The sequence below is a fragment of the Lobosporangium transversale genome (assembly GCF_002105155.1).
Source record: "Lobosporangium transversale strain NRRL 3116 chromosome Unknown BCR41scaffold_4, whole genome shotgun sequence".
NCBI lineage: Eukaryota > Fungi > Mortierellomycota > Mortierellomycetes > Mortierellales > Mortierellaceae > Lobosporangium > Lobosporangium transversale.
The window spans coordinates 100,585-122,782 of NW_019028982.1; the positions used below are offsets into that span (position 1 = coordinate 100,585).

At 42.8% G+C, this 22,198-nt stretch overlaps 7 protein-coding genes across 7 annotated transcripts; 3 read left to right on the top strand and 4 right to left on the bottom strand.

Annotated features, from left to right (window-relative positions):
* Nucleotides 1-1,169: 1,169 nt before the first annotated feature.
* Nucleotides 1,170-3,175, top strand: BCR41DRAFT_285747 (protein-tyrosine phosphatase-like protein; the record flags this gene model as incomplete). Its single annotated transcript, XM_022020275.1, has 4 exons — nt 1,170-1,383; nt 1,468-1,665; nt 2,632-2,862; nt 2,988-3,175. Coding segments are annotated over 4 exons (831 nt in total), but the record flags the coding sequence as incomplete, so codon positions are not given.
* An 883-nt stretch (nt 3,176-4,058) lies between these two features.
* On the top strand, nt 4,059-4,497 carry BCR41DRAFT_300025 (hypothetical protein; the record flags this gene model as incomplete). Its single annotated transcript, XM_022020548.1, has 2 exons — nt 4,059-4,154; nt 4,270-4,497. Coding segments are annotated over 2 exons (324 nt in total), but the record flags the coding sequence as incomplete, so codon positions are not given.
* A 1,032-nt stretch (nt 4,498-5,529) lies between these two features.
* Nucleotides 5,530-6,907, bottom strand: BCR41DRAFT_392543 (hypothetical protein; the record flags this gene model as incomplete). The annotated part of the gene is made up of 6 exons (XM_022028466.1): nt 5,530-5,616; nt 5,730-5,863; nt 6,087-6,207; nt 6,295-6,390; nt 6,589-6,705; nt 6,869-6,907. 6 exons carry the CDS (start codon nt 6,905-6,907, stop codon nt 5,530-5,532), a joined length of 594 nt encoding a protein of 197 aa, XP_021884937.1.
* Nucleotides 6,908-7,167: 260 nt separating this feature from the next.
* Nucleotides 7,168-13,352, top strand: BCR41DRAFT_346501 (Hamartin protein-domain-containing protein). The gene is made up of 5 exons (XM_022022904.1): nt 7,168-8,949; nt 9,058-9,120; nt 9,219-9,588; nt 9,707-11,360; nt 11,475-13,352. Exons 1-5 carry the CDS (start codon nt 7,456-7,458, stop codon nt 13,327-13,329), a joined length of 5,436 nt encoding a protein of 1,811 aa, XP_021884938.1. The 5' UTR covers nt 7,168-7,455; the 3' UTR covers nt 13,330-13,352.
* Nucleotides 13,353-13,446: 94 nt separating this feature from the next.
* Nucleotides 13,447-14,419, bottom strand: BCR41DRAFT_300354 (hypothetical protein; the record flags this gene model as incomplete). The annotated part of the gene is made up of 3 exons (XM_022020564.1): nt 13,447-13,851; nt 13,946-14,024; nt 14,103-14,419. Coding segments are annotated over 3 exons (801 nt in total), but the record flags the coding sequence as incomplete, so codon positions are not given.
* Nucleotides 14,420-15,129: 710 nt separating this feature from the next.
* Nucleotides 15,130-17,761, bottom strand: BCR41DRAFT_346503 (mitochondrial matrix Mmp37-domain-containing protein). The gene is made up of 5 exons (XM_022022905.1): nt 17,659-17,761; nt 16,901-17,560; nt 16,170-16,355; nt 15,968-16,060; nt 15,130-15,868 (listed from the first exon to the last, which is right to left on the bottom strand). The coding sequence occupies exons 1-5, from the start codon at nt 17,680-17,682 to the stop codon at nt 15,269-15,271; spliced, it is 1,563 nt and encodes a 520-aa protein (XP_021884940.1). The 5' UTR covers nt 17,683-17,761; the 3' UTR covers nt 15,130-15,268.
* Nucleotides 17,762-18,248: 487 nt separating this feature from the next.
* BCR41DRAFT_151536 (hypothetical protein) lies at nt 18,249-18,811 on the bottom strand. Its single transcript, XM_022019600.1, has 3 exons — nt 18,770-18,811; nt 18,620-18,680; nt 18,249-18,523 (listed from the first exon to the last, which is right to left on the bottom strand). The coding sequence occupies exons 2-3, from the start codon at nt 18,672-18,674 to the stop codon at nt 18,345-18,347; spliced, it is 234 nt and encodes a 77-aa protein (XP_021884941.1). The 5' UTR covers nt 18,675-18,680; nt 18,770-18,811; the 3' UTR covers nt 18,249-18,344.
* Between the last annotated feature and the right edge of the window lie 3,387 nt (nt 18,812-22,198).

Sequence of the window (22,198 nt, forward strand, 5' to 3'; positions counted from 1 at the left end):
AGAGTCTGAGAGCTAAAAAAACTCTTGGTTTTTAAATCAGCAAATGGGACGCGTCTAAACATCTAATGACTCTCTAGGCCATAGTTTCTGCTACTCACTCTCGCGTCATTTTTTTTTTTTAATAATAAATAGCTCAAGAAAAGACTGTGCTCGGACGAGACTCGGTCAATAGCGCCGATTCCGATATTAATATCAATACCAATACCAACACAAATGATCCTGTGCTTCAACCCCCATCACCTGTTGTTCTACCTAATTCACACTCGCCGTCTTCATCCCCTTCTCACCAACAACAACATCAACCGCGTCGACCAAGCAGCAATGGCTCCATTTCTTCTATAACCTCTTCGCGCAGCAACCCTGTCCGAGGTTTCCTCTCTAATCCATCCTCCAGTTACAATAATGATGATCAGCAACAAACACATCAAATCCAGTCTTCTGCCAGTACATCTTCAAAAACATTCTCTCTCCAAAAGTACTACTATCCACGAAACTCAATGACTCCTATTGCTTCTCCAGATTCATCTTCACCTACAAAATCAACTTCTTTCTCAAAGATGAACACTACCTCCTCCGGACCATTATCACCACTTGCCTTTGAAGGGCCACGGTCTTTGGGATTGAAGTCTCCACCTGCTTCAATCACATCACTACCTTCTCCTACTCCTCAAGGAACCTCAACACCACAGCCACCTCTGTTGTCATTGACGATCCCACCAGAAGTAGAGCCTTCACCCCCTGCGCCCACAGAAACGACTGAAATATCATTGGTATCATTGTCAACGGTCAATCCATTCTACTCGCCAGTCTCGCCTGCCCCATTGTTGACTCCTAGTCCATCCCTTATCCTTCCTTCCAAACCCGCTGAAACCTCGCCTAAAAGCTCTCCTACACTCACAACCAATGTGGCCTTGCCTCTGTCTTCTTCTTCACTCCCATCTTTCTCCCTATCGCCCCCATCCTCTCCTCCACCATCTGTTTCAACCTCATCATCACCCAGCACCTCTCCTTCCAATTCTCCTGTAGAAACGTCCTCCAAATCCCTTATCTCGTCCCCTCCTCAGTCTGATGCCACACCCTATCCTGCCTCTGGCATCTCACCAGCAAAGTTAGCAGCGTTGATTGAGCGCGGTCAGCCGAACAAACAAGGCGTCAGTGCTGGTCCACGGCCCTTGGTCCTAGACCTCCGTCCAAATCCAGACTTTGATCCCATCTCGATCGTCCACTCCATCAACATAAATTTGCCAACGCTCTTAATGAGAAGATACCGTAGAGGAGGCGCAATGTCTTCGTTTGCACTCGAGTCCTTTATCACCATGCCTTCTGATAAAGACCTCTACCATGTGATCCTTGATGGCTGGCGTCTGGACCAAGATCACAATGGTAACGAGGCAACTCACGATGTTGTCGTCCTAGACCAGGACATGAAGGATGGACAAGAAGAATATGGACGGTCAGCAAGTCAAGCATGGACCTTGGTCAGTGTCCTTGAAAGAGGTGGAGGAAATTGTGGTGGACCCATCCGACTGTGGTACCTTGAAGGCGGGTTCGAAGCGTTTCAGACTTGGGATGTCAGCGAAAAGTTCCTAGTCCGCCCTGGCTCAACATTTGAAATAAGTGTTACTCATGATGGTCAAAATCAGCAGCAGGAGCAAGGAGCTATGGGTGAGGATGATGGCTCGCAACCACGCATGATGCCTCTTTCGCTCCCTAGCAACGCATCTTCGTCTACAGTTACGGATGCAAAGACCGCCCAGGCTATTGATCATGCAGTTTCATTGACCAATGCCTCGCTCGCTGGCGCTCCACGACAGCGAGGTCCTGCTGTCCGTCGAGAGAGCTTATTTTCATTGAACACAAAGTCATTGCAACGACCTACAAACCTTGCACGATCTCAATCGGTCGGTGTCAGCGCACTAAACCTAAAGCCGTTGTCAGTTGCTCCTCCTCCACTTCCAACCCTCCCTTCGGGCTTAATGCCTCTTCAGGAGGGAAGTGGTATGAACAACAATGCCAATGGACTGTCTCGCAAGGGTAGTTGGCTGACAGTCCCTTCGGGTAATTCTGCACCTGGGCCTACACTCTCTCCTGCCATGTCAATGAGCAGCAGCACAATGGAGATGATGCAACAGTCAGCATCTCCAGATCACAGTTCGACATGGTCTGCAGGAGGATCGATCCACGGAGATAGTGCCGGTGCTTCATTACAGCGAATGGGCTCCAAGAGATCCTTCTCATCCACATCAACACTCTTATCAATGGGTGCATCCGGAGCTACTCTGGGCATTCAGGAGGAGGATGAGGAGGCTGGTGCGGATGATGATAAAAATGACGCTCACGCTTCCCCGACATCAAATGGAGGCCTCCGTCGACACCACAGTAGCTCTTCCATGCAGCTTTCGGCATCTACCGATTCAACTTGTCTTGATGCTAATGGTAGCAACAACAGTGACCAATCCCCTCCGGTGCACTCGGCCAATATGTTTGCTGATGGTATCGACAGCTTCAATAACAACAGCAGTAGCCTCCATAGCAACAACAACATGTTGGCGATGATGAGTCAACAACAGCAACAGGGATATGGATACAATGATGAAATGGCAGAAGAGGGAGGCGATGATGGTGAGCAAGAAATCTCGTGTATTCTACCCAACTTTTTGTACCTGGGACCTGAGATCGCGACAGAAGAGCAGGTTTTAGAATTGGAACGACTGGGCATTAAGAGAGTGCTGAATATGGCCCGTGAATGTGAAGATCTCTTGGTGATGAACCGTCCTGGAATGGAGTACCATAAGATTGGAGTATTGGACCACATTGAAGCAGATGTCAGTGCTGGTCTTTTGCAAGCTGTTGATATTATCTGTAAGCCACTATTACATTCATTATTTAGTACTTTGATACTAAATATGAATTATGCTTTTTTTTTTTTTTTTTTTTTTTTTAAAAAAAAAGACTCTAACCTCTATCTTTCGTCTCATACTATTTAGCTGCTTCAAATGATGCTCCAATCTACGTCCATTGTAAGGCTGGCAAGTCTCGATCAGTAACAGCCATTATTGCATACTTGATCACACAGTTGCATTGGTCATTGAACAAGGCTTACAATCATGTGCTGACTCAACGGCCATGCATGTGCCCTAATATTGGGTTTGTAACTGAATTGATGAGAATGGAGGAACGGACATTGGGTATGGAGCGGTCGGGAGGACTTGTTCGAGCTGGATCTCTCAATAGTATCCTTTCGCTCTCAACGGCCGGGTCGACACCTCAACATGCCCATCATTATCATCACCATAGTCTTCAACATCATCATTCGTTGAACAAGACTGGGTCCCCTAAGGTGTTGAGCAACAAGAGCAGCATGAACAGTCTTGCTGTAATATCACCCCCTTTCCAGGCATAGGCATAGGACGTTTTTTTTTCTTATTCATTTCTTTTTATTTTTTTTAACGAGCTTAATGTCTTTTACTTTTTTGTTTTTAATGACAATAATGCTGAAGCCGTGTTTCTTTCTCTTATTTCTTAAAAATTCTTTTTATTTTCAATTGTATCGATACCCTTCCTTTCTAAAACACTTTATCCTTCATTTATTTGCTTTGAAGAGAAAAAAAAAGAAAAAAAAAGAAAAAACTCTTATTCCATGCATGTATTGTAATTAATGAATAAAATCGAGTATTCAACTTTTGATATCTAAATGAACAACCGAACATTGACAGGGGCCTACCAATCAAAATGGAAGACTCCAAGTAAAGGAATACGCGTCTTAGTGATCCCTAGACCCAAGAGGGTTCATGGATAGAAATTTATACATGTGTGCATGTACCAGGATGAGCAGGAACAATTGTTTTGTTTTCTTTTTTAAGTATGGTGTGAGACATTAATTGACGTTATTCACATAATATCGAAGGATATGGAATGATTACGATCTTTTTTTTTTTTTTCCCCCTCCCTTTAGCCTTTTCCTCCTCATCCTTCTTTCATGTGTTACCTTTTTTTTTTTTTTTTTTTTTTTCCATTTGACAATCAGGAAATAATCATCCAAAAACAAATAAAAAAAAATGTCATCCAAACCATGCGGCAACTGCAAAAAGACAGTGTACATCAATGAAAAGATCGATGCAGAGGGAAAATGGTATCACCGTGCATGCTTCAAGGTAAAAAAAAAAAAAAAAAAAAAAAAAAAAAAAAAGCTTCTCGTTTACTTCCTTTAAGAATAAAAATGTATATTCTGATATCCCCGACTATATTACTCTATATCTCGTACAAAAGTGCATGGCTCCAGACTGTAAGACGGGGTTGACGTTACGAAACTTCCAGATGGCAGCATTAGATGACTCGGAGATAGACCCGTTAACGAAACGGCCGCTGAAGGTCTTGGTCTGTAAGGATCATGTGCCGATGCCTAAGCATTCGTTCAGTCGAGATTCACTGTCACTCAAGCATACGTTGTCTGCACCAAAACCCTCCATGGCTGGAATACATAGATCCTTGATGGGTAATCGAGGATTGGAGCAATCCATGAACGAAAAACGAAATGAAGAAAGTCGAAGTGGTGGTAGACAGCCAGATTCACCTAGATCGTTGGATCAAGGGTCACATGCAGAGATAATGAAGAATATAGAGGCAGAGAAGAAGGAGAGGGAGGAGAAGAAGAAAGAGGAGGAGCAAAAAGAGATAACTACCTTGCCAAAGTTTCGTCAAGGAGAATTTACAATAACGCCTGAATCAGCAGAACCAAACAAGGAGGATGTCTACGGAAGCAAAAATGACGGAGACGATGGCAATGACGATGAGGATGATAATGATGCTGCTGCTGCTAATGGTGATGAATGGAAAGATCACAAGCAAGAGAGAGTATTCACAATGAAGAAGGAGCCAGAGGATCAACATACTGAGACTGGCAACAGCGTAGGTGCCACTACTGCTGCCACTATTATAGCCGCAAAAGAGTTGACAGAGCCAGATGAGGAAAAGTTGGGCGAGTTGGCATTTAGCTCAAAGCTGATGAAGGAACATAAGGAACCACACCATGAGCAAACAGAGAAGAGCAGGGAAATAGATCAGGATGAGGACAAAACAATTGAGGATGATGAATGGGATACGGGTATCCCGACCAATAACATGACTTGCCGTGAATCAGAGGCTGGGATATAAAGACGACTTTTTCTTTTCTGCGGATGCAACCAATATATTTTATACACAGGCATATAACATTAAATCAATACACACGTAAGATAGTAACGATGCTAACCATGGTAATAATAACAATAATCTATTACAACTATTTTACATTGTTGGCTTCTTAAATAGCCCTACGGCGCAAGTATCAGCTAGTTTTCCACACAGAATTACCTCTTCTTTCCCAACACGATCCGGAAAGTTACTTATTCGCTCTACATAGTTCAGTGTTGGATTATGTTTTTGATTCTTGTAAATGAAACATTCCAAGCTGTGTGAATTAGAAGAAAGAAAAAAGATGAGAAAAAAAGCACAACGAGACCAATGTTGACGAAGGAAATGTTTGAGGAACTATATGCTGGGTGAAGATGAGGCTGAGGTGTCGAGAATGCGCTTGAACATGGATCCCCAAGTATCATTTGTTGTTGGTATAACAATCTATATCATGAGAGCAAACGAGTTGAATGTTAATATAGAGACAAATGAATGAATGACGGATGACTGACTTGCCCACAGTAGCACGCTTGCTGGACAAGATAATGAGCTATTACCTGATAAGGAAATGGATTTCCATCGCTGGTGGTGATCGGTGGAATGTGGTCCTTGTGTTCGTTGACTGTGCGGAGAATATTGAGAAATAATGCTGATAATGCCTTTTCCATGTTTTTAATCGATCGTTGCTTGTCTGTGTTGTCGATAATCCAATAAAATTAATATTGTCCGCAACGAACATTGTCAATAAAATAAAATAAAATAAAATAAAATAAACAGTAATGGTGAATATGAAAATCGTAAAGTTAGTTAATCCCACACTACTATGGTACGGAGATATGAAGTGGTCTTTTTTTTTTTTTTTTTTTTTTTTTTGTTTTCTGTAAAGATCTGTCTTAAAGACCTCGATAGAATACCTTTTTCATTGATGTTGGTGACAACGTTAAGAGTAATTCCCCATTGCTCCCAACAGACTTCTGATGATGTAGAACTGAACCATGCTCGCTTTGTCCGCTTCTCATAAAACATGACTCCAATCTATTTTTTATTAAGAATCCGAGATCAGATGGTGGACTTTTCCTTGGATGCCTAAGGAAGACTATTTCCTTTGTAGTTGGTTCTTACCTGTCCCTTGCTCTGCGGATTGGCATCGACGGCTTTGGCGAACACTGCGATCTTCTCCTCAACTAGTTTCTCAATTTCTGGATCATCGATTATAGGCTATATAATAATGACAGTAAAGAATAAAATAAAGAATATTTAGAGAATCAAGGGAAATGAACGATATGGATACTAATTGTTATCAGTCAACCTTTTGATCTGTACAAGGGTTAGATATATTCTAAGCAATAATACAAAAAAAGAAGATTTTTGAGGCTCCATTTCGTCATATTTCCTAGTCAGGTCCAGATAACTCACAATGGTAATGTTGAGGATATCCATGTCCTTTGGTTTGATATTGGCGAAAACACGGTGAAAGAGAATAGTGTGAAGAATGGCCCGCAGTACGTCTTTAAGCAAACCTCTTTCCACTGTCTAATTAATAGTAATAAAATTATAAAAAGACAAAAAAGTAGATCCAATTGACTTTTTAGTATTACGTATCAAAGCCAATGTGCAACCCAAATGGTTGGTTTTATGCACTAGGGTGTTCATATGAAACTGAGGCTGAAGAAGCTTGGCTGTCAAGTTTTATTACCAGGTCCACTGGAAAGGTCGCAGGCTGATAGTGACTCATGAGGCGATAGGTATTGGTTTCCGGGAGGAGCAAACTTTTGAATAAAAAAAGAAATAAAAAAATAAAAAGATTCTCCCGAAATGCCGAATATAAAGAGTGATGAAGTAATTTGGGTAAATGAGATTTTTGTTGGTGAGCAATTAGGATGCATGCAAGTTGCATGTTGTGACTGATTTGAACAATCTCAGGTGAGTTTGCATTAAACGATCCACAAAACATTTTTTTTTTTTTTTTTTTTTTTTTTGCCTACGCGCGAGGTACACAAAATTCGCTATGCCAACGACACTTCTCGTCGTGAAGCTCCTCCATTATCCCATCTCTTTTAATGTGCCTTTCTTCACAACAGCACAAGCTCACTACTGCCAATCATTTCTCATATATTTCCTTTCTTGTGCTACTACACATTCTCTTTCTTGCTTCCGCAGCTTGATTTCTTAGTCCAGTGTATAAAAGAAAAAAGACATCCATCGCTTTCAAACTTCCTCGAAATTGTCTGACGTCTAATTCACTTCGCTCCGTACAGGACATCTACTTTATTTGACTATATCATGTCAGGCTCAACGCCCACGGTCAAAGACCTGTACAAGGCTGTCACTGCTGATCTAGCAACTTTTTTAGCCTCAGACAAGTCCAAGGAAAACGACTTAAATCGCGAGACAATACAGCATTACCTCGACCGTTTTGTTAAGAATCAATCCAACTCCAATTCAGGACATGGTCACAGCAACCACACAACGCTTTCTGTTGCCAGCACTACCCCTGCAATCCCTTTGCTTGGAAACTTACCGCCAGGAGGACAAGCAGGAACAGGAGCTGCTGCTGGAGCTGGAGCTGGAGCTGCGCTCAATGCGTCAATGTCATCATCTTCTACCACTTTAGGGTCTGGTATCGCTCCTTCGTCTTCAGCTGCCGCTGCTGGCCAGCGACACGCGAACGAAATTTGGTATCAATCCTTAACCCACAATACCAGCATGCAGCACTCCCACAGTTTACCACTCGCCTTTCACAAGCTCAATCAAACCATATCCAATTCAGTATCCCCAGTCAGCTCTGCACCAGTATCCCAAAATACCTCAACTAGTGGCTCGCCAATCATCGGAAGTGGAGGCGCAAGTGGTTCAGCAGGGGCTCATCCAAGCACATCTCCAAATCCTGGGGCCAATCCAGGTCTAGCAGCTACACCTTCTATTCAACCAACTTATATAATACCAAATCCTGTAGCCAATGTACCATTGGCAGCTCAGAGGTTTTCAGCACATCTGCTCTCATTGTATACACAGCAGGGGATGGGTGAAGTGCCAATCGCTGCTGTTGCAAGTCGAATGCTTGTTTACCTGACACATTTGTTACCATTTCTGACCCCACATCTTGTCATGGCCGATTGGTGGGATCGACTGATAGAGCCTTCGCTACAGGGAGAGATTAAATTGGGAAAGGAGGCATTGAAAGCTTGTAGAGATCTTGTGATAGAATGCATGACCCGCGACAGCCTCATGGATGGTCAAACTGGAGTGGGATCAATCTTAATTGCTGGAGATGAGGAAGGACAGTTGGATGCATCTCTTGCCAAGACTGCCATGCCGATCTCACAATTTATACTCCGAAAATACGTTAAGGCAGCTCACATCCTTAACCATCGATTTGCTGATACAGAGGAGATGGGTACATCCGCTACAGCTGGGACGGGATCATGGCTTCGTACAAATACTGTTTCAACGCCAAGTTCTGGCCATGCTGGACATGGTCTAGGGCCGTCAGGTTTAGGGTTTTCAACATTAGGGCCGATCCAGAACCCTCAGCGATCAGAATACCCATCAGTCATGAAGGAGATGGAGAAACAACGGAAGCTCATTATGAAAGCTAGAGCTGTTATTCGTCGGAAGAAGGATATATTAGTCAAGAATCTGGAGGCTATTTTGTTTGCATATGGAGGCAACGTTGGACGTGTCAAGGATTTTTTCAGCTGTCTTTACACGTATTTTATCGGTGCTCGTTATCGTGCAGAGATATTGGGGTTGCTCTGTCAATTTATTCGAAGACAGGTAATATGGAATGATCTTTGAGATTCAGAGTGGTTGTAAATCAGTAGAGGCAAATTTACAAACGTTTACAGTACCCCTATTATTATATACTACCTTAAAAATTAATAGCGTGTTTACTTGCATCAAATCCTATCCACACCACTGTTCGATTCTTTACTACTCTCGTTGAAGGTAGGTTTGCCAGAACTTGACCAGTAGTAAATGGCTATATTGAAAACGACAACAACAGCCTGACATGTTGTTGTTGCTACTGTTCTAATTTGCACTAGTATGATACGTCGCCTCTGATTGTATCGTTGGGGCTGATGGCACTGATCATGTTGATGCCTAGAATTCCAGCTACCTTGAACGACCGACTTCCGGATTTGTTTTTGATTTTAAGCAGGATTCTCTGTTGGCCAAGATCAAGACAGCAATTGATAGGAATAGCGAACCAAGAAGGCGCAAACTTAACTGGTCAGACTATCCAATCGTTTGACGAATTTGATGACGATAGCGGCAATGAGCCAAATATCAAACTACCTGGTAGTGCTGACAACAACATTGTTAGCAAAAATGCGAGCTCAGGATCACCGCCAGATGAAATTGATTACGAAGACATCTCATTGTACAGTCATGGAGTCCGTTGGCGCCGATATGGTGAGTCTGGAAAGTACTTGATCCCTACTATGCGGTGTCAAATTACCCCATCATCTTTGATCCCTTACTTATCTTTGGGAGGTATGGGGGCTATTTCCTTTTCCTTTCTTTCCTCTAGGCCCCGCTGTAGCGGGCGAAACATCGGAAGGGGCACCAGATCCAACTGCCATTTTTTCATTCCTCTATGGTCTTTTCCCATGTAGTCTTCTAAAATTCCTACATACCCCCCGCATGTTTATGAAGCAAGCGATTTCGTCTACAGGATCAGGGTCAGGACTCAATACGAGTGAGGGAGAATCAACAAAAAGTGCTCTGGATTTAAGTGCTATGTCACCAAAGGCCAACGACGTTGAAAAGAAAATTGCGTATATCGATGAGGATTTGTTAAAATCCCGAGTACAACCGCTTCTCAAGAGGCATTCGCTACACCCCGATCTATTGACATCAACGCCCGAACAGGAGATCACTAATAAAGCAAGGTGGCAAAAATTGGAGCCCATGGAGATTGTTGCCATGTGTGTTGGATTGGATGTGTGGAGTGCTGGAGTAAATTATGGTATAGGGCCAGTTTTGAGAACGATTGATAGCGATCGCTTGAGTGCAATACCGCAGGGTGATAGTGATGATGATGATGATGATGATGATGATGATGATGATGATAAAGAGGAGGGGGCGCTAGCTCTTTCTACTTCACTGTCTTCACCATTGGTTCTTGAAAAAACTGCTGTTGCTGCCCCTCCTAGCTCTTCAGTTGCCGAGAAGTCTGAAGAAGATTCATCCCAGCAAAAGGCTCTAGAATCGGCTGAGTCCCTCGGAGTAGAGACATCGGGAGGAATACCTATTGAAATGTCGGCACAGGAAGAGGTTTCTGAGCTTCATGCTGTCAGGGACAATCAATCGAGACCTATACTTCCAACAACTGCCTCGTCTTTGTCTTACCGCGCTCATTCTATTCCAGGACCAACCGCGTCAACCACGCCAAGGGCACGAACAAAGTCCAAAGAAGTCAAGATGAGCCAGATTCTGCGAAACTTTGCAACCCTACGGGGACTGGATCACGATGAGATTTTGATGGAGGCGAATAACAACAAAGCACTAAACCCCGGTTTGACCTTGCGTGAGCGTCGACCTTCTGTATTGAAGAGCAATGATGAGTTAGCAGTAGCGTTAGGACCTTCTGCTATGGCAATAGCATCTGCAGCATCTACAGCGTCCACAACAACAACGACAGCGTCGGCACCTATTAGTCATAGTAATATACCCCCTGAAGGTCCTACATATCTAAGCAACAACTCTGTAGAAACCAGCCAAGATCCTCAACTTTCTGCAACTATGGCAAGTCTGGTACAGGAAAACAAAGAGTACCGCAAAACCATTGCGTTATTAGAAAGAGATTTGCTCATGGCTACGAATGAACTTAATTTTGAGATGTTTTTAAAACAACAACATATTCAACAAATCTCCAAAGTTCATCGCGCTCATGTGCTTGATGCTAGTGTGGAAGCCGAACGCCAAAACCTTTATAATACCTGTCGGTCTCTCAAGGCGCAGCTGCAGGAGACAAAGTTATTGTTGGAGAAGGAAAAGAATGAGCTAGAAAAACGTAAGAACAAACAGACACATTGGGATACAGAGTTGAAGAATAAGCTACAAATGTTCAGAGATGAACGAAAAAACCTACAATTTGAGGTGGAGCGACTGAAGCAAGATATCCAGGATACACGGCAAGCACAGGAGATCCAAGAGAGACTCTTAACGGAGGAGCGCAAAGGGTAAGATGTTTTCATTATTTACCTACCAAGCATACATCAATGTTATAGAACGATAGCAATCATATAGGAACAATCCCAATTTTATGTTTAAACGGCCATTATGTACTTTGTTAGGACTTTTAACCTCAAAAATACGATTGAGGATCAGTCTCCGAAGCTCAAGAAGTTGGAGGAGTATGAGAAGCGGATCGAGGAAATGACGCGCCAATTGGTCACTTGGGAATCTGAGCAATCAAAAATGCAGGAAGTGCAACGTCAGTTGGAGGCCGTTGTAGGCCGTTGGCAGAATCTGGAACTGCTTCTTGCAGCAGAGAGAGAAGAAGCACGCATCCTGAGGAATAGGGTCTCTCAACAGTCCCAAATCATGGATGATATGCGGATTCAGATAGCTAATAGTGAAGGCCATGGACTAGAAGATATCCCTGATACACCCTCGATAGATTATTGTTCAAGAGACGAACACGATGGTGATGAAAATGATGACAGAAGCGATGATGTAAATGGGGATAGAGACGCTGATACTGTATCGCAAACAGTTCATACTAACGAGGTTGGTCACGGACGAGCGGATGAAGCGGTTGAACGAGAGCATTCAATTCACCGTAAAGCGTCCAGTAACTTGCACCATCGCGCCAGTAAGACTGCTTTGAATACAGACTGGCCACAAGCATTCACCCGATCGAATAGTAGTCAGCAAGGATTTGAAAGTCAGCGGCGAGCAGCTGCAATGCAGAAATTTATGGTTCGTGAAAAGGAACGATGGGACCAGGAACTTCAGGAAGCACACAACCGATGGTCGCGAGAGGCTATGCGCAACCAACAACTAGAGGACCGTATCTTGGAGCTCCAAGCTCAACTTGAGACGTTGCGTGCTATCGACATGCGGCAACATCACACTACTGAAGGACATCACGGAGGCAATGATGGAAGTCAACGCTATATTACTAGAGGAGGTACTGATAAGGAGGGCAATGATTTCGGCGGTCAGGGCGACAATGCAACAGCTGGAGGAGAGGTGAGTGGCGGTGGAAGTGACACGAATGCTCTAACGCAACCCCAGAATGTCCCATATGGTGCACAGGCTTCAATAAAGATGGACCATCATTATGGCGATGGTGACACAGATGATGGTGGCCTTGAGTCCAGTGGGATGATTGGTCGATATAGTCGTCATAACTATCAAGAGACAGAAGATGAGGATGACACGATCGGTCAAAGAATTAGATCCATGCGTTTAGGGGAAAAAGACAGCTCCTCTTCAACATCAGCTCAGCTGCCACCATTTGAATCTGAATCTTCGACCCGAGCTGTTGGTCAGACAGGCAACAGCAGTGGAAAAGGCAAAGGAATTAAGTCAAAGACAAAGAGCAAGTGGCCACTTGACAGGGCCCAAACAGACCGTGGCATTCATAATGTGAGTGCTGGAATTGGTGGTGCAGGTGGAGGAGGACATCTTGGTAGCCATATTCCAGGAATCTTTGACTTGGGTCGACAATTATCGCAGCAGCAGCAGCGTAAAGGTGGCGAATCATCATCTACATCTACGTCTACATCTACATCAAAGAGTTCTGTAGCAGCCAGAGCAGCTTCCTCAGGAGTATTCCTACCCACGCTCTACACCCGACATGTATCGCATCTGTCGGATAGTGCAATCAGCGATGTGACAACCGCCTCGGACACAAGCACGACAGGCAGTGGAGTACGAGGCGAGCGTTCTCGAAGTACTGCTGATAGTGAAGATGGCAGTAGCAGTACGTCAAGACATGAGCGAGCTGCATCTGCATCTGGATTAATATCTGGATTTCGAGCACCCTCCATTGACGGATCTGCAACTAGCGGGGGCAAGAGTCACAGTAAGAGCAAAGCTGATAGGGAGCGAGAACGTGAAAGAGAGCGTGCGCGACTGATGGGTGGCATTGGTCCTCTTGTAGATCCAAGCAAGATGTACCGTAATGTGCGTATGTTTTAAAGAAAAATAAAAGAAAACATGTTGCTCATTGTGAAAAAAGCATATGCATTCATTCGGATGGAATTACCATTGTTAGCAATAAACGAAAAAGTCTTTTTTTTTTTTTAATCCCACTATCTATCCGATCCACTCATTCAAGATATGAACAAGATCAACACATGCATCAAAGGTTTGGAGAACCTCTTCCAGGAATCCTTCATTCACGACTTCCTTATCAGAGAAATGACGACCGATCGCAAAACATTTGCGTTTCAGAAACTCAATCATGGGATGATCCTTCTCAAATCCAACAGGACCCGTCTTGAGTTGTGAGGAACCTGGTCTCAGCGCATCGATTCCAGTCTTGCCACCGGTGATCTTCTTAATGGGCTCGGTTTCCAAAATTGCTGAAAAACGATCCGAATGATTGACAATTCCTTGGCGGATCCGATGTAAGACGGGTCCTTGAGGATCCCAAACGCCAGCTCCTGCAAATGTTTCACCTCCAGAAGTTACGCCAAAGAAGTATCCTGCCGCAATAGACTATTGCAAAAAAAGTGAAAGGAAAGAAAGTTTAGGTACACGTCGATTAAACTTTTATGGTAGAGAGATTTTACATTGCTTCATTGCTACAAACCTTCTTTCCGCCTTTTGAGAAATGACAGCACAGCTGTCTCTTATAAGGTCTCTTATCGTTTGAGAATCTAACGTCGCGACTAATAAAAGAAAAAAAAAAAAAAATGTCAAAGAAGGAAGAAGAAAAACAATCATTTATAATATTTCATTTCACTTACTAAATCCTCATCATAGAGTCCTTCGGTTCTTGATCAAGCACATCTGGATCTGCTTCCAAAAGGCCCTCTTTGACCATTCGTATAAAATCTAGGAAATCAGCCTTTGCAGTCTCGAACCGTTGTCGATTCTGCTCCATATATTCTCGATCATTATTGAGTTTTAAATCTCGAATAAACTCCAGAGTTTCGGGTTGAATCGCATCTGCCACAGGTTTGGGAGGACGTGGGATCTTGAGATCAGATATCAAGAATTGCTTTTGACTTTGAATTGAATGGGTAGGCTTCTCCGGATTTTGGTGGTTTTTGTTTTTGGAACTTTTATTCTTCTTGGAAGATGCTGACGTAGAAGCAGAAGTTGAGGTAGAGGCAGAGGCAGAAGCTCCTTTACGAGTCTGTGTCTGTCGTTGATTTTTTTGGTTCTTTTTTGTTGAACTTTGGCCATAGTCTGTATCTTGAAAGTCATCCAAATCACTTTCATCATCATCATCATCTTCCTCTCCTTCTTCCTTATAATCTGCTTCACTACTCTCATCCTGTTCTTCTTCTGAAACGTTTGCTTCTTCCTCATCCTCTTTACTTTCTTCTCCTTCACTTTCTTTAACAACATTCTCCCCTTTCGCACGCTTGGGCTTGACTTTACTAGATGTTTCTGTTGATCTTCTTTTGACAGCCTTAATAGGTGTAGTAGAAGTAGTTGTAGTAGTTGTAGAGATGTTTTTAGATTTTGGTAAATCTTTATGTTTTGTTGTATTCGTTGCTTTGACTGACTTAGTTGTCGTGGCTTTTGAAGAAGAAGAAGAAGAAGCAGTTCTGGAAGACGTCCTGGTTGGACGTTTAGCAGTGGAAGGTGAGCTGCGTGAAGGCGCCATTGTTCTTAAAAGAGAAAGAATGAATGAGTAAATGAATGTGAATGTGTGAAAAAAAAAAAAAAAAAAAAATTCCCTTTTTGTTCAGCTGAGGCTACAAACAAGGATCCAATGGTCTGATAGTCTATCTCATCAATAATCCAGTGGAAATCTTTCTCTGGATTGATAAACATGACATCAAGCATTTATAATTTTTATTGCGTCTATATTAATATCATGCATGGGAGAGAAGTGTATGTGCGAGTTACAATCCTAGGGTAGTAATACTGAAGCTAACTTGTGTGAAAAAGCACTTCATTATTATTTTGCACGGGTCCACCACTTTCCTAACTTTTCAAAGCCATACTTTCCAGTCTTTACCATTCCTGCAGTTGCGATGCCTTTGATCGATTGACTCATTGCAGGGATCTGTACAATTGAATGGATCGTCTTGGCTAGGTATTTGTCCAGGTCTGGCGCAGTGGCTACCGATTGAATCTCTTGCCCTTCTTCCTTCACAATCTCTACGCCTGCTTTAGATAAAGCAGAATGATACCGGTACAAAACTCCTTGCTTCAGTTTTGGAGGCAACTTCTGAAATATCCTGGATCGGACCAATGGGCTATCATCTTGCTCCAAATGGCCCTCACGCAACGTCGTCACATTATTCAGATTGGCCAACAATGGGTCATACAATCGATGAAATTGTGCCAGCTGCCCTTGGACAATATTCTGTACTTTATGAGGGTTTTCACCAATGCTCATTCTGAAATCACCCAAATATGACAATCCTGCAATCTTAGTGAATAGCTCTTCGGATGTAAATTTTTTGGGTAAAGAGAGCAATGCAACGCGCGTGGCATTAAATAGGTTGACCTGGTTGGAAAGTCTCGTCCGTGGGTCATCAATCAAGATCTTAACCTGTGTACGACAAAAAAAGGTGTTCAAATATGTATGAGTCGATAAGCACAACATTAATTATTTCATGCATCCGTACTCTGTATTTGTGTTACCACTTACAGGTTTGTGAAGACGTCCAGAAACATACATTGTCTCCCAGTTCAAGAGATCATTACAAAGGGTATCAAGGGAAATGACTCCATATTTGATTGTCTATAATAATAAAAAGTTCACACATCCTACTTTGTTAGTGCTTCCAAATTCAACACAGATAGGTTTGTTTATGTTTCAGTCTTCCAATCACCACACATCCGATTCTTACCATGCCGTTCACTTCCACAAACGGATTGAAATAAACACCAGCTCCGAATTGTTCCTGTGTTGTAGCCACAACTTTGCTTCCGAGTTTGCCCAGAAATGAGTAATGGTGCGGATTAGCTTGCAGGTTAAGTGAGTGCCAATGTTGTGGATGCGACACTGCAAAAATGAAATCCACCAAGGGTTTTTTCTAAAGTGATGAATATCCATGGGATAAAGGGTTAAAAGTTAGAAAATAAATACACGTAAAACTGGTTATCAACCCGGTTAATGACTCAAGACAAAGGCAATGGGATCCCCAATAGAAACCACACAAAAAAAAAAGAAGTGCAATAATCGAATGCTCAGTCTAAGGCTGATCTAGTCCGCGGATTCGAACCCATAAAAAAAAAAATTAAAAATTCCGAAACTCTGAAATTTTTTTTCTTCCTTTAGTAAAAAAGGAAATTTGATTTATGTGGGGATTTTTTCAAGTTGAGCGGGTAGAATGAGTGGATGGGAAGCAATAAAGGGCTCTCAACTTCTGTATGCATGCCCTTGAAGAACAAGTAAGATATGCATGTAGGGTGTGAATGAGAAAGCTAAAAAGTTTGGATCAGATCGGCAGCTAATAAGCAAATCAAGGATGTCTTTTCGAGTACTGCCAACATGACCCCTCTCCAATGCTAAATCAAACTTTGCTCCTTTTCTTTTGTGATATTTCCTCAATGATTCTCCTTTTTTTTTCCTACTCACCTTGCCGTCGTAACCTTTCTGAGCGAAAACCCCGGAACCATATGCAAACGCATAACGAATTGGGGCCTTGTGGTGGATAGTGTCGACAACCGATTTGAGACGCTCCCACACAGCAGCATCAATGTCTATATGCTGGTTATCACCAAACTTGGGTGGTAATCGTGACATGTCTGGGGGTACCTCAAAGTCTCGAATGAAGTTGGGTCGAGGTTGCCGGACAGGTGCTGTGGGGCCTTTTGTAAAATTTAAACTATTGATGTGCTTTTGAGTGCGATTGGCAGTGGAATTGGTATTTATATTGATATTGAGGTTGGGTTTGGAATTAGTGTGTAGGTAGATATCGTCGTTACTAGATTCTACAGCAGCAGCACTAGCACCACCACTGCTCTGTTGCAAGGAGACAATTGTAGTATAGAATGACCGCCGCTGAACAGTTTGCAAAGTCATCCGTGGCTGCGCTGATGAAGGCGGCGAAGACAATGACTGTGTGACGATGTTGTTATTGCTACTGTTGTTGCTGTTATGTGCGATCTGTGTTAGAGTCCTGATGTTGCACCGTGAGCGTGTATGTTCTGAGTCTAAGAACGGAAGAGTATCCTTAGGTACCCAAGCAACAGCATATCGTAAGCCTTGTTGCTGGCATCGAACAACCGCAGCAGGCTATAAACAGATGTAGTAGGAATCACAATTAGTCAACCTGGTCCATGGTCTTCAGACTACCAGAAATACAAGTCCGATGAGGAGAACTATTCTCTTACAGTGGTTAAAAGTGGGATTAGCATTGGATTTGTGGAAAGAAATGGAGAAGCTCAAAATGAAGTGAAACAACTGTATGGGAACTGGAAGAGTCGAAAAAAAAAAAAAAGAAAGAAAGAAAAAGAAATGTCAATAAAACGACATGACATGACAATGAGTGTAAGTCTATGCATGTATTTCCCCGTCCCTATGTAAATCACTGAATATAGAAGAATGTATTCATTTTATGGTCAGAAACTTTGATCGGGGTCACTTTGCCTATTTGTTTTTTTTTTAGTTGATTGTATTTTTACAATTCGTTAATAACCATACGTATGGAATGAATGTGATACGTACATGCTGGTGCATATACACGTGACAACTAGACTCCAGGGAAGCCAAGCGATCTGCTTAATGGAGAGTTAATGCCTTTCAGTCCTGCTTATATTACTCGTTATATGAGGACCGATCAGATCATATCGCACAGCCTTTCCTTGACTGCAAATAACCCAGGCCCCTTTGCCAATTCTTCTCACTGTGAAAGTGTTAGATACAATTGCGAGATCTTAGGATACATTGGTCTACTCAAACGTCAGATTCAGCTTCGGATGGTGTTGAACAGTACCAGGACAAAATGTATTGGAGTATTCTATTCTAATTCAATGGGTCTTGAAAAAACTTAATTTTGATATGTATTTTTATATATATTTTAATATTTGGTTGAACCTCCCTTCGCTGCTAACACTGCGTCAATCCTTTTTGGCATCGTGTTGATGATCCTCTTAATCACATCTGGCGTCAATTTATCCCATTCTTCTTGGAAAGCTGCTATCATTTCTTCCTTGCTTGTTGGTCTCCTTGGCCGTTTATTAAGGCGGTTCTTTAGAACTAACCAGATATTCTCAATGAGATTCAGGTCTGGGGAGTTAGCAGGCCAGAACATTTCCGTTATCCCATTTCCTTTCCGCCATTTCGCTCGCTTACTTGTGTGGATAGGAGCGTTGTCCTCCATTAGAATGGCATTATCCACTTCACTCATGAACCTCTTCAATTCTTGGTCATAAACGGTGTTAATGAAGCTTTGGCCCTTGTTATTGTCTCCATCAATAATGACAAATCTTGACTTCTTATTACCAGCAATGGCAACCCAAACCATGATCTTTGATCGACCACTTTGAAGAAGAGGCCTAATATTTTTTGGAAGATACTTTTCCTCTTTCGTTCGCCAAATGAGGATCCTCGAGAAGTTCTTGCCTATTTCAAAGCAAGATTCATCAGTCCAGACATTCTTCTCCCAGTTTGCCCAACTCCAATCTTTTTTTCTTGAACAAAAGCCAACCGTGCTTCAACATGCCTTGCTTCCAGTCTTGGCTTTTTAACCGCGACGCGACAAAAGATACCATTTTTATGGAGTATACGTCTGACCGTCCTTTCGCTGATGGGCTTCGGAGCTTCTGCAGCGATTTCTTGAAGAGTTCGGGTGTTATTTTCCTTGACGTTATTGATCAGGGCCCTGACTTCGAGCGGTGAGAGAAGAGGTCTTCTGCCTGGAGATTTTTTTGGAACAATCGTACTATCTCTTTCCCATTTCTTGATCACTTCAACAACTGTTTGAATTCGAATGTTATGGATCTTTGCAATCTTGGAAGGTAGAGTACCGACTTCATAGGCGTCGATGATTCTACCTTTCTGTTCGCAGGAAAGATGTTTAGGCATGGTGTGCAAGGAAGAATAGTGATGAGTGAGTAAGTGTTCTCACCACTTTTAAACAGTTATAAATTTTCTAGACAATTTGAATCAAGTGACTATCTTTAATAGAAGGTAGATCAAACATCGCATGGCCTGCATTGCTTACTTTCAATTACAAATCTATAAATTACGCAACCAAGACGCCATGCCGGGTACAAATAAACCTTCTTTTTTAAGATATATTTTTAACAAACATGTTCCATGCTGGCTTCTTGAAACCTTATCTGGAGCATCGTATTCGTATGCTCAGAGATGTACGAGAAAGTCTACAACTGTGGGAGGAGCTACGAGACGAAAGACGTCGCCAGAATCATCGTCAACGCCTAGTCGAAAGGGTGTTTGACATTACTACATGGTCTAACGCCGATTGTTATCAACAGTTTCGATTCACGCGAGACCAGTTATAACAGTTACTCAAAGAATTGCTTCACATACCTGATTCCTGCTACACGACTGTTGGTGATTTCTTCACAGGAATGGAGGGACTATGCATTCTTCTCTATCGTCTTAGTTCTCCTATCAAGTTGGATCGATTGAGTTCGATTTTTATGCGTGACCTCACCGCTGTTTCTAGAATAGTAAACGATATGCTTGATTGGATCTACAGCCACTGGAAAAATCTGCTTGTGTGGGATCCATATCGCCTTACGCGTTAGAAGCTGAAGGATTTTGCCAGAGTGATCTACCAGAGCAATGGAGTATTGGACGACATCTTCGCATTCATTGATGGAACCCTCCGAAGGACTTGTCGACCTAAAAGGTTCCAGGAGGCTGTCTACAGTGGTCACCATCACTACCATGGCTTGAAGTATCATATTGTTGTTACATCAGACGGAATCATCATTCATATGAGCGATGCCAAACCGGGGACGCGGCATGATTCTGCTATCTATCGTGAGTCGAAGCTTCCTGAGCTTCTCTCACAGTATGCATGGATCCCCGAGGGACAAAAACTAGCGATTTATGGAGACTCGGCCTATCCTGCTGGCGTACACATCAAACGCCCGCATGATTATAATCCAACAATGAGTCCACAGCAAAGACGAGAAAATCGAGTCATGGCTAGTGAACGCGTCACTGCTGAAATGGCTATCGGCAACGTTACCAAATACTTTCAAGCTCTAGACTTCTATCTTAACCAGCGGATCCTGCAGAGTCCCGTCGGCCTTTATTTCCCTGTCGCGACATTGTTCACCAATTGTCATACCAGCTTGTACGGTAATGAGATTTCGAGCCATTTTGAAGTCCGCCCTCCGTCGTTGGAGGAATATTTGGATTCAAGAATATTCCGAGAAGTAGTCTTTTAAATATTTAAATATTATCAATGAGTCTCTTTCTCAACTAAAGATTTCATCATTGCTAATAAAGAAACATGATGTTCGACAAGTTGATGGTGCAATTGATCGTTATTCTGTTGTTGCCTTTGCTGCTCCTGAACCAACTTTTCAATCGCCTCTTTGATATTCTGATTATTGTTCTGCTGCTGCAGTTGCTGCACCTGAACCAGCTTCTCAATCGACTCTTTAATATCCTTCAATTGCCCTTCGGCAACCGTTTTCCATTGTTCAATCAATTCGCAAGTGGAGATCGATTCTGCTTCCGCGCCGGAAAGTTTGCGGGACACTGATTCGAGAAGGCGGTCAGATAAAGACGAGGAAGATGAAAAAATGAATGAGGGGACTCAAGTGGAGGGGAGCCAAATGAGGGGGATTGCTTTGGTTGAAAAGAGCTGGCAAGCATTGAGGATGAGGATTGATTAGATGCTGATGATATGGTATTATGCAGGGGTCTCGCTGGTTGCGAAGAAGATGAGGACGATCCTTCGGATGCAGGCCACACCCCAATCCGAGGCATGGCTGACTGAGGTAAGAGGATGTGCTATTATTTCTGGGGAGGAGGGGCAGGATTCGGTATGTTCGCTGCTTGGCTGTTTTGCCCTTCTTTGGGTTGATCTTCTTGCTATCCAGTCTCCGTCCATGTGGTTTTGAAGTTGCTTCTCTTTTTGACGATGTCTTTCCATTGCGACTGATTCCTTTGCAGCCATTTTCTGATCATAGAGTTCGCCTATTTTATCGAGCAATCTCTGAGGTAAGGGAGAAATACCAGGTCCTTTCTGGAGATAGGATTGATACTGTTCCCACTTCTTGCGGAGAGCAGCCCAGCGTCGTTTGACGGAAACGGGCTCTATATGCGCAAACCAGGCTTCATCCGATCCCGTCTTCCCCTTGCTTAATTCTTTGAGATAGTCAACAACTTTTTGCCATGCAGCTTCTTTCTTCCCGTATGGCTCTAAGAAAGGTCAATATAGTTCTAGAGCAGTTATGAGCTCGAAGTCGGCATGAGAGTTGCTGAATGAATCCCTGAACCGTTGTTGTGTTTCTACAGGCTGTGTAATAGTAGGAGCTTTGGGGATGGCTTCCTTACCAACCGCAGCATCTGACCAATCTCTTTTATGCTTTAATATTTTTTTAAATGTCTTTTTCTCTAACTGAAAAAGCTAACCAGGCAAATATACCAAGTTAAATTGCATACTTGTTATTCACAAGGTTGCACGAACTTAATTTTTGGTGGCGTAAACTCCTCACATCAACCACATTTTCTTGGATAGGTAAAATGCCTAATGAGGTATTTGTGAGGGTAATGGTTGGCAATTATTGAGTGATCATGCTGCAGCTATGGCATATGGTATATGGTATAGAAATGCCCATGTAGTCTACTCGAGACGCTTTAAGTATCCAGACAATTAAGATATCAAGATGCTCAAGTTAGACAAGATTTTTAAGTCTCCAAGTCCATGAGTAATAGAGCCTTTTC

Coding starts and splice junctions, on each gene's coding strand:
- BCR41DRAFT_346501 (XM_022022904.1), top strand. CDS start 7,456: ATGTCAGGCTCAACGCCCACGGTCAAAGACCTGTACAAGGCTGTCACT. Junction 8,950..9,057: donor GTCAATTTATTCGAAGACAG/GTAATATGGAAT, acceptor AAAAATTAATAG/CGTGTTTACTTGCATCAAAT. Junction 11,361..11,474: donor TTAACGGAGGAGCGCAAAGG/GTAAGATGTTTT, acceptor GTACTTTGTTAG/GACTTTTAACCTCAAAAATA.
- BCR41DRAFT_346503 (XM_022022905.1), bottom strand. CDS start 17,682: ATGCTAATCCCACTTTTAACCACT. Junction 17,561..17,658: donor TAATCCCACTTTTAACCACT/GTAAGAGAATAG, acceptor ATCTGTTTATAG/CCTGCTGCGGTTGTTCGATG. Junction 15,869..15,967: donor CTGGACGTCTTCACAAACCT/GTAAGTGGTAAC, acceptor TGTCGTACACAG/GTTAAGATCTTGATTGATGA.
- BCR41DRAFT_151536 (XM_022019600.1), bottom strand. CDS start 18,674: ATGAGTGAAGTGGATAATGCCATTCTAATGGAGGACAACGCTCCTATC. Junction 18,524..18,619: donor CAACGCTCCTATCCACACAA/GTAAGCGAGCGA, acceptor ATATCTGGTTAG/TTCTAAAGAACCGCCTTAAT.